General features: G+C 36.3%; 1 protein-coding gene across 1 annotated transcript in view; it reads left to right on the top strand.

Moving 5' to 3' along the window:
• LOC132555228 (cubilin-like) overlaps positions 1-17489 on the top strand; it is a 133392-nt gene that overhangs the window by 53828 nt on the left and 62075 nt on the right. The window contains exons 21-27 of the mRNA XM_060219578.1: positions 1606-1837; positions 3225-3355; positions 8283-8469; positions 12551-12711; positions 13308-13492; positions 15221-15374; positions 16799-16980. Of these exons, the coding sequence (XP_060075561.1) occupies positions 1606-1837; positions 3225-3355; positions 8283-8469; positions 12551-12711; positions 13308-13492; positions 15221-15374; positions 16799-16980 (1232 nt within the window). The remainder of the gene's footprint in view (positions 1-1605; positions 1838-3224; positions 3356-8282; positions 8470-12550; positions 12712-13307; positions 13493-15220; positions 15375-16798; positions 16981-17489) is intronic.

Here is a 17489-nt window from a genome sequence, read left to right as displayed (position 1 = left end):
ACATTAGGCAATTAAAATCTTTAGATTCAATTTTAAATGTGTGTCTTGATTAGCTCAATCTTCCTTAAAGAAGTGAAGCTAAGTATGCAGTTGTTTGATATCCATTTATATGGCATTAAATTTTTCCATTGAATGCACCTTCAGAATAATGGAGAGGCTCTGGACATGGTGTTTAATCGAATTTATTTAGATCACAAGGATCAAATGTGTCAGAATTTTTGGCCAAAACTTGAAACCCACAATGATGATATAGTTAGATAAATCTCGCCTCAGAAAACATTACAAACAGGATCTAGCTACAGTAAATTTGTGTTAGTGTTAAGCTTGTCTGTCCATCTGTCCGTTCATCATAATTTTGTTTGCAGCATATTACAAATCTATAAGAGGTACCAACATGACACTTCATAGGTAGATAGATCTCAACAAGGACATAGGTAGATAGATCTCAACAAGGACATAGGTAGATAGATCTCAACAAGGACATAGGTAGATAGATCTCAACAAGGACATAGGTAGATAGATCTCAACAAGGACATAGGTAGATAGATCTCAACAATAGACATAAGGACATAGGTAGATAGATCTCAACAAGGACATAGGTAGATAGATCTCAATAAGGACATAGGTAGATAGATCTCAACAAGGACATAGGTAGATAGATCTCAACAAGGACATAGGTAGATAGATCTCAATAAGGACATAGGTAGATAGATCTCAACAAGGACATAGGTAGATAGATCTCAATAAGGACATAGGTAGATAGATCTCAACAAGGACATAGGTAGATAGATCTCAACAAGGACATAGGTAGATAGATCTCAACAAGGACATAGGTAGATAGATCTCAACAAGGACATAGGTAGATCTCAACAAGGACATAGGTAGATAGATCTCAACAAGGACATAGGTAGATAGATCTCAACAAGGACATAGGTAGATAGATCTCAACAAGGACATAGGTAGATAGATCTCAACAAGGACATAGGTAGATAGACTAACAAGGACATAGGTAGATAGATCTCAACAAGGACATAGGTAGATAGATCTCAATAAGGACATAGGTAGATAGATCTCAACAAGGACATAGGACATAGGTAGATCTCAACAAGGATCTCAACAAGGACATAGGACATAGGTAGATAGATCTCAACAAGGACATAGGTAGATAGATCTCAACAAGGACATAGGTAGATAGATCTCAACAAGGACATAGGTAGATAGATCTCAACAAGGACATAGGTAGATAGATCTCAACAAGGACATAGGTAGATAGATCTCAATAAGGACATAGGTAGATAGATCTCAACAAGGACATAGGTAGATAGATCTCAACAAGGACATAGGTAGATAGATCTCAATAAGGAGAAGTGTACAAGAACTAAAACTCCCTATAATTAAGGAGTGATTAAAATTTGGTGTATACATTGGTCATACTAAGAGAATGTGCAGTATACCAAATTAAGGGCCTTTGATTAAATTTTGTGTCCAATTAAGTCATTTTGGGGAGCATTCATCAGCTTCAGTGGTATTCTAGTTTGTTGAGTTATCATAATAAAATTTCAGGGCATTTATTACAAAGATTTGATCATGGTTTTCTCTGTATAGCTTGTGGTGGTGAGTTGACGGATCATAGTGGCAGTATCCAGAGCCCTGGCCACCCTAACACATATCCCCATGGGGCCAACTGTACCTGGAGGATCATTGTTAGTCCGGGCTTCATCATCAGACTTTCCTTTAATTCCTTCACACTAGAGGGCAGTAGCAGTGCGACCTGCTACTTTGATTACGTGGATGTATATGATAACTCATCAGCCATAGAAAGCAGTCGTATTGGAAGGTAAGACCTGCTCTTTGTGACTTCAATACCAAAGGTTTGCAGATTAATTATGAATTTAGCATTTTTTACAACAAGTGCAGACTATGTTAAATTAACTTAAATTCAACACACTTGTTGACTTGGATGGAAGCATATGGCTGATCAAGTGACTTGCTTATTTGAAAAAACGTGAACGCAAAGAAACTGTTTCACTGACTACAGAAGTTGTACTTCTAAAAAGGCAAAGACTGAGAAAGCTCAGCTGTATAGGTCAGGTTGCTTTTCCGTAAGCCGTTCAAATGGCTGGACTTGCTGAACATGCAAGAGAAATGCTTGATACATATCAGGACTGAGGCTAAACTGAGGAATATTTGGCAAGTTCAGATTAAGATGATAAGCCATACCACTATGAAACAAGAGGACAAGCCGTACCTCTCCAAAACGAGAGGATAAGCCATACCTCTCTGAAACGAGAGGACAAGCCATACCTCTTCGAAACGAGAGGACAAGCCGTACCTCTCCGAAGCTTACTTGCTGAATACACATATATTTCCTGAAATTTTAAGTATGAGTTGAAATGGCTGGTATTTTATTTTGCGTTTATTGTCTTATCTTTGACAGGAAATTATGAATCTGTACATTTTGAACTCTACATGTATCTGTTCCAACGTCCAGTACATGTTGTTCATTTATCGTGGTGTTGTTCTGTGTAACTGGGCTACATGATAGAGGCCTTGGCGTATGTTTCAGATGATGACTTTGGATATTTGGAATTAATGATAAATTCTGGAATATTAAGACAAAGTCAGTTTCTATTCAGAATTGTATAATCTTGTATAGATAAGGTTGAAATTAATCATGATACAAATATACGAACACTTTACATCTTTGATAAGTTAGTTATATAAATACTTTAAATGTACAAAAAATTAATTAAATTTGTGTTCTGTCTTAAACCTTCCATTATTTGGAATAAATTATATATATAGTTCAAACAAAAATCAATCATTTCTGTCTTGTGACAGTTTAAACTTTTGTACTCTGCTGAAACTTAATTATATTTTTTGCTGCATTTCTGATTTTCAAATAAAATTAAGTCTGTCATATGACGGACTGTAACATGCATATTGTCTCATTATTTAAATCACTTTCCACTCCAAATGTATTGTTCTCAAATAGGATTGCCCTAATTGCAGATTCTGTTTGTTGCCGAAATAGCATTTATTGTCAATGTACTAATTCATTAAGCGAGAATGACTGAAATGTGATTGGATCAAAGTAATCTTTTCAGTATCCATGATGGTCAGATGACCTAAATAAAATTAGTGACAGTTATTTGTGACTATATCAGGTCAAAATGGAAACCTTGAATGTGTTTGTTGATAAAGAAGTACATGTTGATTTACAGGTATTGTGGTAGAATGACCCCACCAAGCGTGACTTCCACCAGCAACGTTATGACAATCACATTCAGCGCTGATAGCAGTATAGCTCATGAAGGATTCACTGCTTCATATGTTACACTCAACGCATCTACTGGTAATATTGTCTTCAGATATAAATATCATGTACAAATTCCACTATTTTGTGGCAACTTTGGAATATCTAACTTAACCCATGTTAAATTACTGTCACTGAAGAGCTTGTTTGACGTTCAGAAAGCATTGGTTCAGATAAAGACAATAATGGACAATATACAGTTCATTATTGAAGCTAAACCATGTACAAAATTTGTGGATGGTTGTGGAATGTAAAATACTTCTACAGTTAGCATAGTAAATGGGAAAGTGCAGGTAGTCATTGCTTAGGAGGTCAAGGATGAATTGCTCTTTATCAAGACACAGAAAAACACTTAAATTACACAGAAAGTACAAGGATGTACATTACACAGAATGTGCAGGGATGTAAATTACATTACACAAAATATACAAGGATGTACATTACATTACACAGAATATACAGGGATGTACATTACATAACACAGAATGTACAGGGATGTACATTACATTACACAGAATGTACAGGAATGTACATTACATTACACAAAATATACAAGGATGTACATTACATTACACAGAATATACAGGGATGTACATTACATTACACAGAATATACAGGGATGTACATTACATTACACAGAATATACAGGGATGTACATTACATTACACAGAATGTACAAGGTTGTACATTACATTACACAGAATGTACAAGGATGTACATTACATTACACAGAATGTACAGGAATGTACATTACATTACACAAAATATACAATGTACAAGGTTGTACATTACATTACACAGAAAGTACAGGAATGTACATTACATTACACAAAATATACAATGTACAAGGTTGTACATTACATTACACAGAAAGTACAGGAATGTACATTACATTACACAAAATATACAATGTACAAATATGTACATTACATTACACAGAATGTACAGGGATGTAAATTACATTACACAAAATATACAATGTACAAGGATGTACATTACATTACACAGAATGTACAGGGATGTAAATTACATTACACAGAATGTAAAGGAATGTACATTACATTACACAAAATATACAATGTACAAGGATGTACATTACATTACACAGAATATACAGGGATGTAAATTACATGACACAAAATATACAGGGATGTACATTACATTACACAGAATATACAGGGATGTACATTACATTACACAGAATGTACAAGGTTGTACATTACATTACACAGAATGTACAGGAATGTACATTACATTACACAAAATATACAATATACAAGGTTGTACATTACATTACACAGAATGTACAGGAATGTACATTACATTACACAAAATATACAATGTACAAGGATGTACATTACATTACACAGAATGTACAGGAATGTACATTACATTACACAAAATATACAATGTACAAGGATGTACATTACATTACACAGAATATACAGGGGTGTACATTACATTACACAGAATGTACAAGGTTGTACATTACATTACACAGAATGTACAGGAATGTACATTACATTACACAAAATATACAATGTACAAGGATGTACATTACATTACACAGAATGTACAGGGATGTACATTACATTACAAAAAATATACAAGGATGTACATTACATTACACAGAATGTACAGGATTGTACATTACATTACACAGAATGTACAAGGATGTACATTACATTACACAGAATGTACAGGATTGTACATTACATTACACAGAATGTACAAGGATGTACATTACATTACACAGAATGTGCAGGGATGTACATTACATTACACAGAATGTACAAGGATGTACATTACATTACACAGAATGTACAAGGATGTACATTACATTACACAGAATGTACAGGAATGTACATTACATTACACAAAATATACAATGTACAAGGTTGTACATTACATTACACAGAATGTACAGGAATGTACATTACATTACACAAAATATACAATATACAAGGATGTACATTACATTACACAGAATATACAGGGATGTAATTTACATTACACAAAATATACAGGGATGTACATTACATTACACAAAATATACAATGTACAAGGATGTACATTACATTACACAGAATGTACAGGGATGTAAATTACATTACACAGAATGTACAGGAATGTACATTACATTACACAAAATATACAATGTACAAGGATGTACATTACATTACACAGAATATACAGGGATGTAAATTACATTACACAAAATATACAGGGATGTACATTACATTACACAGAATATACAGGGATGTACATTACATTACACAGAATGTACAGGAATGTACATTACATTACACAAAATATACAATGTACAAGGTTGTACATTACATTACACAGAATGTACAGGAATGTACATTACATTACACAAAATATACAATGTACAAGGATGTACATTACATTACACAAAATATACAGGGGTGTACATTACATTACACAGAATGTACAAGGTTGTACATTACATTACACAGAATGTACAGGAATGTACATTACATTACACAAAATATACAATGTACAAGGATGTACATTACATTACACAGAATGTACAGGGATGTACATTACATTACACAAAATATACAAGTACAAGGATGTACATTAAATTACACAGAATGTACAGGGATGTACATTACATTACACAAAATATACAAGGATGAACATTACATTACACAGAATGTACAAGGATGTACATTACATTACACAGAATGTACAGGATTGTACATTACATTACACCGAATGTACAAGGATGTACATTACATTACACAGAATGTACAAGGATGTACATTACATTACACAGAATATACAGGATTGTACATTACATTACACAGAATGTACAGGAATGTACATTACATTACACAAAATATACAATGTACAAGGATGTACATTACATTACACAGAATGTACAGGGATGTACATTACATTACACAGAATGTACAAGATGTACATTACATTACACAGAATGTACAAGGATGTACATTACATTACACAGAATGTGCAGGGATATACATTACATTACACAGAATGTACAGGAATGTACATTACATTACACAAAATATACAAGGATGTACATTACATTACACAGAATGTACAAGGATGTACATTACATTACACAGAATGTACAGGATTGTACATTACATTACACAGAATGTACAGGGATGTACATTACATTACACAGAATGTACAGGAATGTACATTACATTACACAAAATATACAAGGATGTACATTACATTACACAGAATGTACAGGAATGTACATTACATTACACAGATTGTACAAGGATGTACATTACATTACACAGAATGTACAGGGATGTACATTACATTACACAAAATATACAAGGATGTACATTACATTACACAGAATGTACAGGAATGTACATTACATTACACAAAATATACAATGTAGAAGGATGTACATTACATTACACAGAATTACAGGGATGTACATTACATTACACAGAATGTACAGGGATGTACATTACATTACACAGAATGTACAAGGATGTACATTACATTACACAGAATGTGCAGGGATGTACATTACATTACACAGAATGTGCAAGGATGTACATTACATTACACAGAATGTACAAGGATGTACATTACATTACACAGAATATGCAGGGATGTACATTACACAGAATGTACAAGAATGTACATTACATTACACAGAATGTACAAGGATGTACATTACATTACACAGAATATACAAGGATGTACATTACATTACACAGAATGTACAAGGATGTACATTACATTACACAGAATATACAGGGATGTACATTACATTACACAGAATGTACAGGGATGTACATTACATTACACAGAATATACAAGGATGTACATTACATTACACAAAATATACAGGATTGTACATTACATTACACAGAATGTACAGGAATGTACATTACATTACACAAAATAAACAAGGTTGTACATTACATACACAAAATATACAAGGATGTACATTACATTACACAGAATGTACAAGGATGTACATTACATTACACAGAATGTACAAGGATGTACATTACATTACACAGAATGTACAAGGATGTACATTACATTACACAGAATATACAAGGATGTACATTACATTACACAGAATGTACAAGGATGTACATTACATTACACAGAATATACAAGGATGTACATTACATAACACAGAATGTACAGTGATGTACATTACATTACACAGAATATACAGGATTGTACTTTACATTACACAGAATATACAGGGATGTACATTACATTGCACAGAATGTACAAGGTTGTATATTACTTTACACAGAATGTACAGGAATGTACATTACATTACACAAAATATACAATGTACAAGGATGTACATTACATTACACAGAATGTACAGGGATGTACATTACATTACACAAAATATACAAGGATGTACATTACATTACACAGAATGTACAAGGATGTACATTACATTACACAGAATGTACAAGGATGTACATTACATTACACAGAATGTATAGGAATGTACATTACATTACACAGAATGTACAGGGATGTACATTACATTACACAGAATGTACAAGGATGTACATTACATTACACAGAATGTACAGGAATGTATATTACATTACACAGAATGTACAGGAATGTACATTACATTACACAAAATATACAAGGATGTACATTACATTACACAGAATGTACAAGGATGTACATTACATTACACAGAATGTACAGAGATGTACATTACATTACACAGAATGTATAAGGATGTACATTACATTACACAGAATGTACAAGGATGTACATTACATTACACAGAATTTACAGGGATGTACATCACATTACACAGAATATACAGGATTGTACATTACAATACAAGAAAGAAGCAAGTCTCCTTTGACAGTTTGCCATAGAAGTTTGTAATTTGTTGAATCTTTGTCAAAACACTTTCTTACAGTTCACTTTATGTTGCTTCCTTCGACAGTTTGCGGTAGGAGTTTGACGACCAGTACAGGGGTGATTACCAGTCCTAACTTTCCTGATAACTATCCACACCAGAGAGATTGTATCTGGACCATTGTTGCTCCCAGTAACATCCAGATCCTTCTAAATGTCACAGACTTCCAGCTGGAGAGTCATACCAACTGCATGTTTGACTTCCTAGAAATCAGGTTTGTTTTACAACTTGGGGAAACACTATGCTCTTTTTTTATGCCACCGTCATCCATATATGGTCCATTGTTCATCCATTTGTGGCAATTTTTGTTATCACTATTTCTTCGAAGTACTTGATTTCTCTGTCGCAATTTTCATTTGTATGTTTCCGTGGGTTGCTAGTTGTGCCCATTTGATTCAGAAACTGATTAATAAAAACAAAATGGCCAACAGTTGGCCATTTTGGATTCTGCCAATGAAAGTTTGTTTTCACTATTTCTTTTTAAGTACAGGATGGGTCTTTCTCAAATTTCATATGCAGATTTCTTTCTTTCCTTAGTTGTGTCTTTGTGATTTTGGTACTGATAACAAAAACAGAAACAGCTGACAGGTTTTATTTGGAAGTTAAAGATTATTATCACTATTTTGTAAGAAGAATTTATAAATTTCATGTCTCTAAGAGTAAAAACAGAAGAAAGGAGAGAAAAGAAAGGAAACGATCCAACTTTTAAATAGCAAATAATAATAAAACAATTGCAAAGATTCCAGATATCTAGGGTCAGGAGGGCTATTCAAGCATCTATCCCACCCAGGACTCCACGATTGTTAAGGGGTAATGGAGGGCTATTCAATTGAAGCATATATTCCACCCAAGGATTCCAGGTTTTGTTTGTGGGTAAGGTGTTATTCCAGTAAAACATTGGTCCTACCCTAGGACTCCAGGTTTTGTTTGTGGGTAAGGTGATATTCCAGTAAAACATTGGTCCTACCCTAGGACTCCAGGTTTTGTTTGTGGGTAAGGTGATATTCCAGTAAAACATTGGTCCTACCCTAGGACTCCAGGTTTTGTTTGTGGGTAAGGTAAGGTGATATTCCAGTAAAACATTGGTCCTACCCTAGGACTCCAGGTTTTGTTTGTGGGTAAGGTGATATTCCAGTAAAACATTGGTCCTACCCTAGGACTCCAGGTTTTGTTTGTGGGTAAGGTGATATTCCAGTAAAACATTGGTCCTACCCTAGGACTCCAGGTTTTGTTTGTGGGTAAGGTGATATTCCAGTAAAACATTGGTCCTACCCTAGGACTCCAGGTTTTGTTTGTGGGTAAGGTGATATTCCAGTAAAACATTGGTCCTACCCTAGGACTCCAGGTTTTGTTTGTGGGTAAGGTGTTATTCCAGTAAAACATTGGTCCTACCCTAGGACTCCAGGTTTTGTTTGTGGGTAAGGTGATATTCCAGTAAAACATTGGTCCTACCCTAGGACTCCAGGTTTTGTTTGTGGGTAAGGTGATATTCCAGTAAAACATTGGTCCTACCCTAGGATTCCAGGTTTTGTTTGTGGGTAAGGTGATATTCCAGTAAAACATTGGTCCTACCCTAGGACTCCAGGTTTTGTTTGTGGGTAAGGTGATATTCCAGTAAAACATTGGTCCTACCCTAGGACTCCAGGTTTTGTTTGTGGGTAAGGTGATATTCCAGTAAAACATTGGTCCTACCCTAGGACTCCAGGTTTTGTTTGTGGGTAAGGTGATATTCCAGTAAAACATTGGTCCTACCCTAGGACTCCAGGTTTTGTTTGTGGGTAAGGTGATATTCCAGTAAAACATTGGTCCTACCCTAGGACTCCAGGTTTTGTTTGTGGGTAAGGTGATATTCCAGTAAAACATTGGTCCTACCCTAGGACTCCAGGTTTTGTTTGTGGGTAAGGTGATATTCCAGTAAAACATTGGTCCTACCCTAGGACTCCAGGTTTTGTTTGTGGGTAAGGTGATATTCCAGTAAAACATTGGTCCTACCCTAGGACTCCAGGTTTTGTTTGTGGGTAAGGTGATATTCCAGTAAAACATTGGTCCTACCCTAGGACTCCAGGTTTTGTTTGTGGGTAAGGTGATATTCCAGTAAAACATTGGTCCTACCCTAGGACTCCAGGTTTTGTTTGTGGGTAAGGTGATATTCCAGTAAAACATTGGTCCTACCCTAGGACTCCAGGTTTTGTTTGTGGGTAAGGTGATATTCCAGTAAAACATTGGTCCTACCCTACTCCAGGTTTTGTTTGTGGGTAAGGTGATATTCCAGTAAAACATTGGTCCTACCCTAGGACTCCAGGTTTTGTTTGTGGGTAAGGTGATATTCCAGTAAAACATTGGTCCTACCCTAGGACTCCAGGTTTTGTTTGTGGGTAAGGTGATATTCCAGTAAAACATTGGTCCTACCCTAGGACTCCAGGTTTTGTTTGTGGGTAAGGTGATATTCCAGTAAAACATTGGTCCTACCCTAGGACTCCAGGTTTTGTTTGTGGGTAAGGTGATATTCCAGTAAAACATTGGTCCTACCCTAGGACTCCAGGTTTTGTTTGTGGGTAAGGTGATATTCCAGTAAAACATTGGTCCTACCCTAGGACTCCAGGTTTTGTTTGTGGGTAAGGTGATATTCCAGTAAAACATTGGTCCTACCCTAGGACTCCAGGTTTTGTTTGTGGGTAAGGTGATATTCCAGTAAAACATTGGTCCTACCCTAGGACTCCAGGTTTTGTTTGTGGGTAAGGTGATATTCCAGTAAAACATTGGTCCTACCCTAGGACTCCAGGTTTTGTTTGTGGGTAAGGTGATATTCCAGTAAAACATTGGTCCTACCCTAGGACTCCAGGTTTTGTTTGTGGGTAAGGTGATATTCCAGTAAAACATTGGTCCTACCCTAGGACTCCAGGTTTTGTTTGTGGGTAAGGTGATATTCCAGTAAAACATTGGTCCTACCCTAGGACTCCAGGTTTTGTTTGTGGGTAAGGTGATATTCCAGTAAAACATTGGTCCTACCCTAGGACTCCAGGTTTTTGTTTAAAACATTAGGACTAAGGTTTTGATATTCCAGTAAAACATTGGTCCTACCCTAGGACTCCAGGTTTTGTTTGTGGGTAAGGTGATATTCCAGTAAAACATTGGTCCTACCCTAGGACTCCAGGTTTTGTTTGTGGGTAAGGTGATATTCCAGTAAAACATTGGTCCTACCCTAGGACTCCAGGTTTTGTTTGTGGGTAAGGTGTTATTCCAGTAAAACATTGGTCCTACCCTAGGACTCCAGGTTTTGTTTGTGGGTAAGGTGTTATTCCAGTAAAACATTGGTCCTACCCTAGGACTCCAGGTTTTGTTTGTGGGTAAGGTGATATTCCAGTAAAACATTGGTCCTACCCTAGGACTCCAGGTTTTGTTTGTGGGTAAGGTGATATTCCAGTAAAACATTGGTCCTACCCTAGGACTCCAGGTTTTGTTTGTGGGTAAGGTGATATTCCAGTAAAACATTGGTCCTACCCTAGGACTCCAGGTTTTGTTTGTGGGTAAGGTGTTATTCCAGTAAAACATTGGTCCTACCCTAGGACTCCAGGTTTTGTTTGTGGGTAAGGTGTTATTCCAGTAAAACATTGGTCCTACCCTAGGACTCCAGGTTTTGTTTGTGGGTAAGGTGTTATTCCAGTAAAACATTGGTCCTACCCTAGGACTCCAGGTTTTGTTTGTGGGTAAGGTGATATTCCAGTAAAACATTGGTCCTACCCTAGGACTCCAGGTTTTGTTTGTGGGTAAGGTGTTATTCCAGTAAAACATTGGTCCTACCCTAGGACTCCAGGTTTTGTTTGTGGGTAAGGTGTTATTCCAGTAAAACATTGGTCCTACCCTAGGTTTTGTTTGTGGGTAAGGTGTTATTCCAGTAAAACATTTTGTTTGTGGGTAAGGTGTTATTCCAGTAAAACATTGGTCCTACCCTAGGACTCCAGGTTTTGTTTGTGGGTAAGGTGATATTCCAGTAAAACATTGGTCCTACCCTAGGACTCCAGGTTTTGTTTGTGGGTAAGGTGTTATTCCAGTAAAACATTGGTCCTACCCTAGGACTCCAGGTTTTGTTTGTGGGTAAGGTGATATTCCAGTAAAACATTGGTCCTACCCTAGGACTCCAGGTTTTGTTTGTGGGTAAGGTGATATTCCAGTAAAACATTGGACTGGTCCTGGACAGAATTGATTCAAAAGATGTTGTTGGGTCTATTGCCAGGCATCAGATAAATACAGCTACAGAGTCAATTTTAGTAATATGCAGGTTTATCTTTTGACAGAAATGGGGGTTTTGATGACTCACCGCTAGTGAACAGGTATTGTGGAAATACAATTGACACGATTATACGGTCACATAGCAACAGGATGTGGCTCAAGTTTCAATCCGACAGTTCTTTATCAGCACGTGGATTCCGTATAGTGTACGAGGCAACAGCTACGGGTCAGTATTTGTATAACTTGATTCAATTCACTCAAAAAATTAATTTCAGATTAAGATTTCATTTATTGTTCCTGACATTTGATTAAGGTATACTGAGATGTTTTTGCCCCAGTGAATTTTTACCCTTGCACAATTATAAACAAATTGGCCTCATGTTCATTTTGCCCTCTGAGGATTGTAAGGGCTGTAGAAGTGTTACAAATTCACCCCCATCTTAAATTCACCTTTTCTGTTCATGGAAAGGTCAAAAATTAAACCGAAGAGAAATTTTTCAGTTCACAGTACTTTTCACTCTCCAGGTTTTTATTTACAAAAATAAAAAACTACCCATGAAATTTGATGAAAATACACAATTTTTGAGCCAGACATGCTCAATCTTTTTTATCATGAACTTATCAGATAATGTAAAATCATCAATTGTGATGGAGGATTTATTTTCATCGGTTTGTCAGTAGTCTCAATCCATGAAGAAATTTTAAATAGTAGAAGATGAAATTAAACAGACTTTATAAAAACTACAAGTTTTAGATTTTTGTAGAAGTTAAAGTGACAAAGAATATTTAAGTTTGATAGATTTGTAATTCCTATTGTTGTAGGCTGTGGAGGAGACCTCACCACTCCTACTGGCAGTTTTGTCTCTCCTGATTATCCCAGTAATTACCCACATAATGCTGAGTGTTTCTGGACCATCACCGTGTCACATGGCAGTCAGATCATCCTCAACGTCACTGATATTGACATGGAGGGCAGCAGCAGTGACTGCTATTTTGACTACATCTTGGTAAATGTCACAAAAAAAAATCTTTATCAAACCAATTTTGGGGTAGTTTCTTGTAGTTGAGTGAGTGTGGTCTATGTAAGGCCTCATCAAAGTAGATAATTCAGAGAAATATAGGTTATTGTGTAAAATCCTTCAGATTAAGGGATTTGACCGAATTAGTTTGTCCAGGTGTATCAGAAGACTTACATGGTGATGGAGAATGAATTTTGTTTTAAGTTGTGGGTCTTGACTGTGGGGTCAGAACTATCCTCAGGTTAAGTGGAACAATTTGTATAAAGTCTTGGTCGGCTTATTAATGTATCTGTCATCAAACCGAGGAAAATCATTGTTCACCATGAAAATACAGTATGTCACATACTAAACTTATTGTAACCTCTGACCTGGAATTTAAATACTCAAAATACTGCAAAATTAAGGTTTCCTGAGCAGTTTTACAAACTGAAGTTTGGCGACCTCTGCATTATATTTGACTTTCATCATTAATACTAGAAATAAAAGGAAAATTCAGATTTCCTCAGCCTATCTTAGTCTTTCTGCTTCATCTTTGACATCCGCCATGTAAATCTTGGTCAATCCAAGTAAATAATGTTACATAATGAGAACAAATTATACAAAGGCATTATCAGGCATCTGACATCATGTCACAAAAAGAAAGATTTCTATATGCAATGATCGTAAAACTTACCCTCATCATCAACCTTCATCTCTTGAACACTTACTGTCATCGTCAACCTTCATCTCTTGAACACTTACTGTCATCATCAACCTTCATCTCTTGAACACTTACTGTCATCATCAACCTTCATCTCTTGAACACTTACCGTCATCATCAACCTTCATCTCTTGAACACTTACTGTCATCATCAACCTTCATCTCTTGAACACTTACTGTCATCATCAACCTTCATCTATTGAACACTTACTGTCATCATCAACCTTCATCTCTTGAACACTTACCGTCATCATCAACCTTCATCTCTTGAACACTTACCGTCATCATCAACCTTCATCTCTTGAACACTTACCGTCATCATCAACCTTCATCTCTTGAACACTTACCGTCATCATCAACCTTCATCTCTTGAACACTTATCGTCATCATCAAACTTCATCTCTTGAACACTTACTGTAAACAAACTTATGACAAATTTCGTGCCATATCAAATTTTAACTAATGAATGCATTGAGGAATCAGCACATTCTCATTAAGAATGAGTGCAATCATATTTTAGTATAAAAAGTGTTAAAGTAAGATTACTAACTTTTACTCCTTAATATTTCTAAGCCTAGATATATTTACAGTAATTAAGGTAAATAGGTTTTGATTAACGTGAATTTGATGAAATAATCCTTCAAGTTTTCACTTTACAAAGTCTCTGGGAGGGTTAAGTGAAAATTTTGTGACAAATAGCATCAATTTTATTTGAAAAAAATACTGATTCTGTGTATAAAATACTGATTCTGTGTATAGAATACTGAGTATCACTTAACTTAGTTTAAAGTAAAAGTTTGTGAAAATGCATTATACTTGACTGATACAAAATCTAACTTAGTGATATCTTCTCCGTCTCTGTCTTTCTTTGGTGATTACACACATGTATGTGGCATGGCGTTATCACATATGCAATGTTTGGTTGGTTTTATGACACTGATTACAAGAATATGATGAAGTGTGAGACAGCATTAACTTCCAAATTATAGAATATATCTAATTATTTTGGCTGACAGATACGTGATGGGAGCGCTTCTGGCAGACAGCTAGGGAAGTTTTGTGGATCAACTCTCCCCAATGTTACCCGATCACCATCTAATGTCTTATGGATAAAATACAAAACAGACTTCTCTGTTACTGGGAGGGGCTTCTACATCTCATACTTCACTGGTAAGTACTCTGTAGGAGGGCAGGGCTTCTACATCTCATACTACACTGGTAAGTATTCTGTAACTGGGCGGGGCTTCTACATCTCATGCTTCACTGGTAAGTATTCTGCAACTGGGCAGGGCTTCTACATCTCATGCTTCACTGGTAAGTATTCTGTAACTGGGCAGGGCTTCTACATTTCATGCTTCACTGGTAAGTACTCTGTAACTGGGTAGGGCTTCTACATCTCATGCTTCACTGGTAAGTACTCTGTAACTGGGCGGGGCTTCTACATCTCATGCTTCACTGGTAAGTACTCTGTAGGAGGGCGGGACTTCTACATTTCATACTTCACTGGTAAGTACTCTGTAACTGGGCGGGGCTTCTACATCTCATGCTTCACTGGTAAGTATTCTGTAACTGGGCGGGGCTTCTACATCTCATGCTTCACTGGTAAGTATTCTGTAACTGGGCAGGGCTTCTACATCTCAAACTACACTGGTAAGTACTCTGTAGGAGGGCGAGGCTTCTACATCTCATACTACACTGGTAAGTACTCTGTAGGAGGGCGGGGCTTCTTCATCTCATGCTTCACTGGTAAGTATTCTGTAACTGGGCGGGGCTTCTTCATCTCATACTTCACTGGTAAGTACTCTGTAGGAGGGCGGGACTTCTACATCTCATACTACACTGGTAAGTACTCTGTAGGAGGGCGGGGCTTCTACATCATTTACTACACTGATAAGTAGTAAGTGGTGACTCTAAGATGGGATGGGCTTATGTTATTCTGAATTCAATTTTATGAACTCACAGCATTGTTTTAAATATGTTAATGGTAGAAAAATCACACTATTCCTAGCTCGAAGATCATTTCTTTTGAGAGTAGATCAACCTGAGCCATAATTGCTTTTATTTCTCTCTCTCTCTGTCTCTCTGTCTCTCACTCTGTCTGTCTCTGTCTCTCTCTCTCTCTCTCTCTGTCTCTCTGTCTCTCTGTCTCTCTGTGTCTCTCTCTGTGTCTCTCACACTCTCTCTCTCTCTCTCTCTCTCTCTCTCTCTCTCTCTCTCTCTCTCTCTCTCTCTCTCTCTCTCTCTCTCTCTCTCTTTCTCTCTCATCATGATTCTTGACTTAATTTCACTGTGTATCATGAAATTGACATCGTTTTCTCTCGTTATGATGTGTGACTTTGTATTACAGTATGTAACTCAAGATTGACATCGTTTTCTCTCGTTATGATGTGTGACTTTGTATTACAGTATGTAACTCAAGATTGACATCGTTTTCTCTCGTTATGATGTGTGACTTTATATAACTCAAGTATTTGTACAGTATGTATAAGATTGACATCGTTTTCTCTCGTTATGATGTGTGACTTTGTATTACAGTATATAACTCAAGATTGACATCGTTTTCTCTCGTTATGATGTGTGACTTTGTATTACAGTATGTAACTCAAGATTGACATCATTTTCTGGAGTAATAGAAAGTCCCAACTTTCCTGAGCCGTACCCTCACAATCGTAACTGTACCTGGATAATAGAGACATCTTTAGGGAACACTGTAAATGCTGCCTTCTCTCATTTTGATGTAGAGACACACCACTCCTGTTCCTGGGATTATTTGCAGGTATTCCCTTCCTCCCATCAATAAAGACATTTCAGTAGTTTGAGATGAATATTTCACCTGCTTTACAAGTTCTCACTACCTGCTCCTTGATGATGTAGGGTAGTGTTTCTTATATGGATTTTCTGGTTTTATTAAAGACAAAGATTCACCCTTTGTACAACTTAAGTTCTATGCCATCTGGTGATATGATGTTAGCTTGGATTTTCTAATTTCTAGCTCAGCTGGCCGAAAGGACCAAAAGACTTTTATATACTTTTCTCCATTTATTACACGTGATCTTTGGTGTCTGGAGCATAACAGTAAAGGGTGGATCATAAATTTGGTGTATACACTTATAATGCTAAGAAGATGTGCAGTGTACCAAATTTAGTAACTCCTTGTAACTGCAACTACAGAGATTATTTTCCTTTTATAAGATTTTATGTCCTGAACATAACTTTTCTTTCATTTAAACAAGGATAATGAAAATTTGTGTATATTTTTATTATACTAAGACGATGTGCAGTATT

Source organism: Ylistrum balloti, unplaced genomic scaffold (assembly GCF_031769215.1).
Source record: "Ylistrum balloti isolate Yb309-2 unplaced genomic scaffold, AGI_CSIRO_Ybal_v1 Utg370464, whole genome shotgun sequence".
NCBI lineage: Eukaryota > Metazoa > Mollusca > Bivalvia > Pectinida > Pectinidae > Ylistrum > Ylistrum balloti.
The sequence above is the reverse complement of the archived record's forward strand: the minus strand, read 5'-3'. Positions and strand labels throughout refer to the sequence as shown.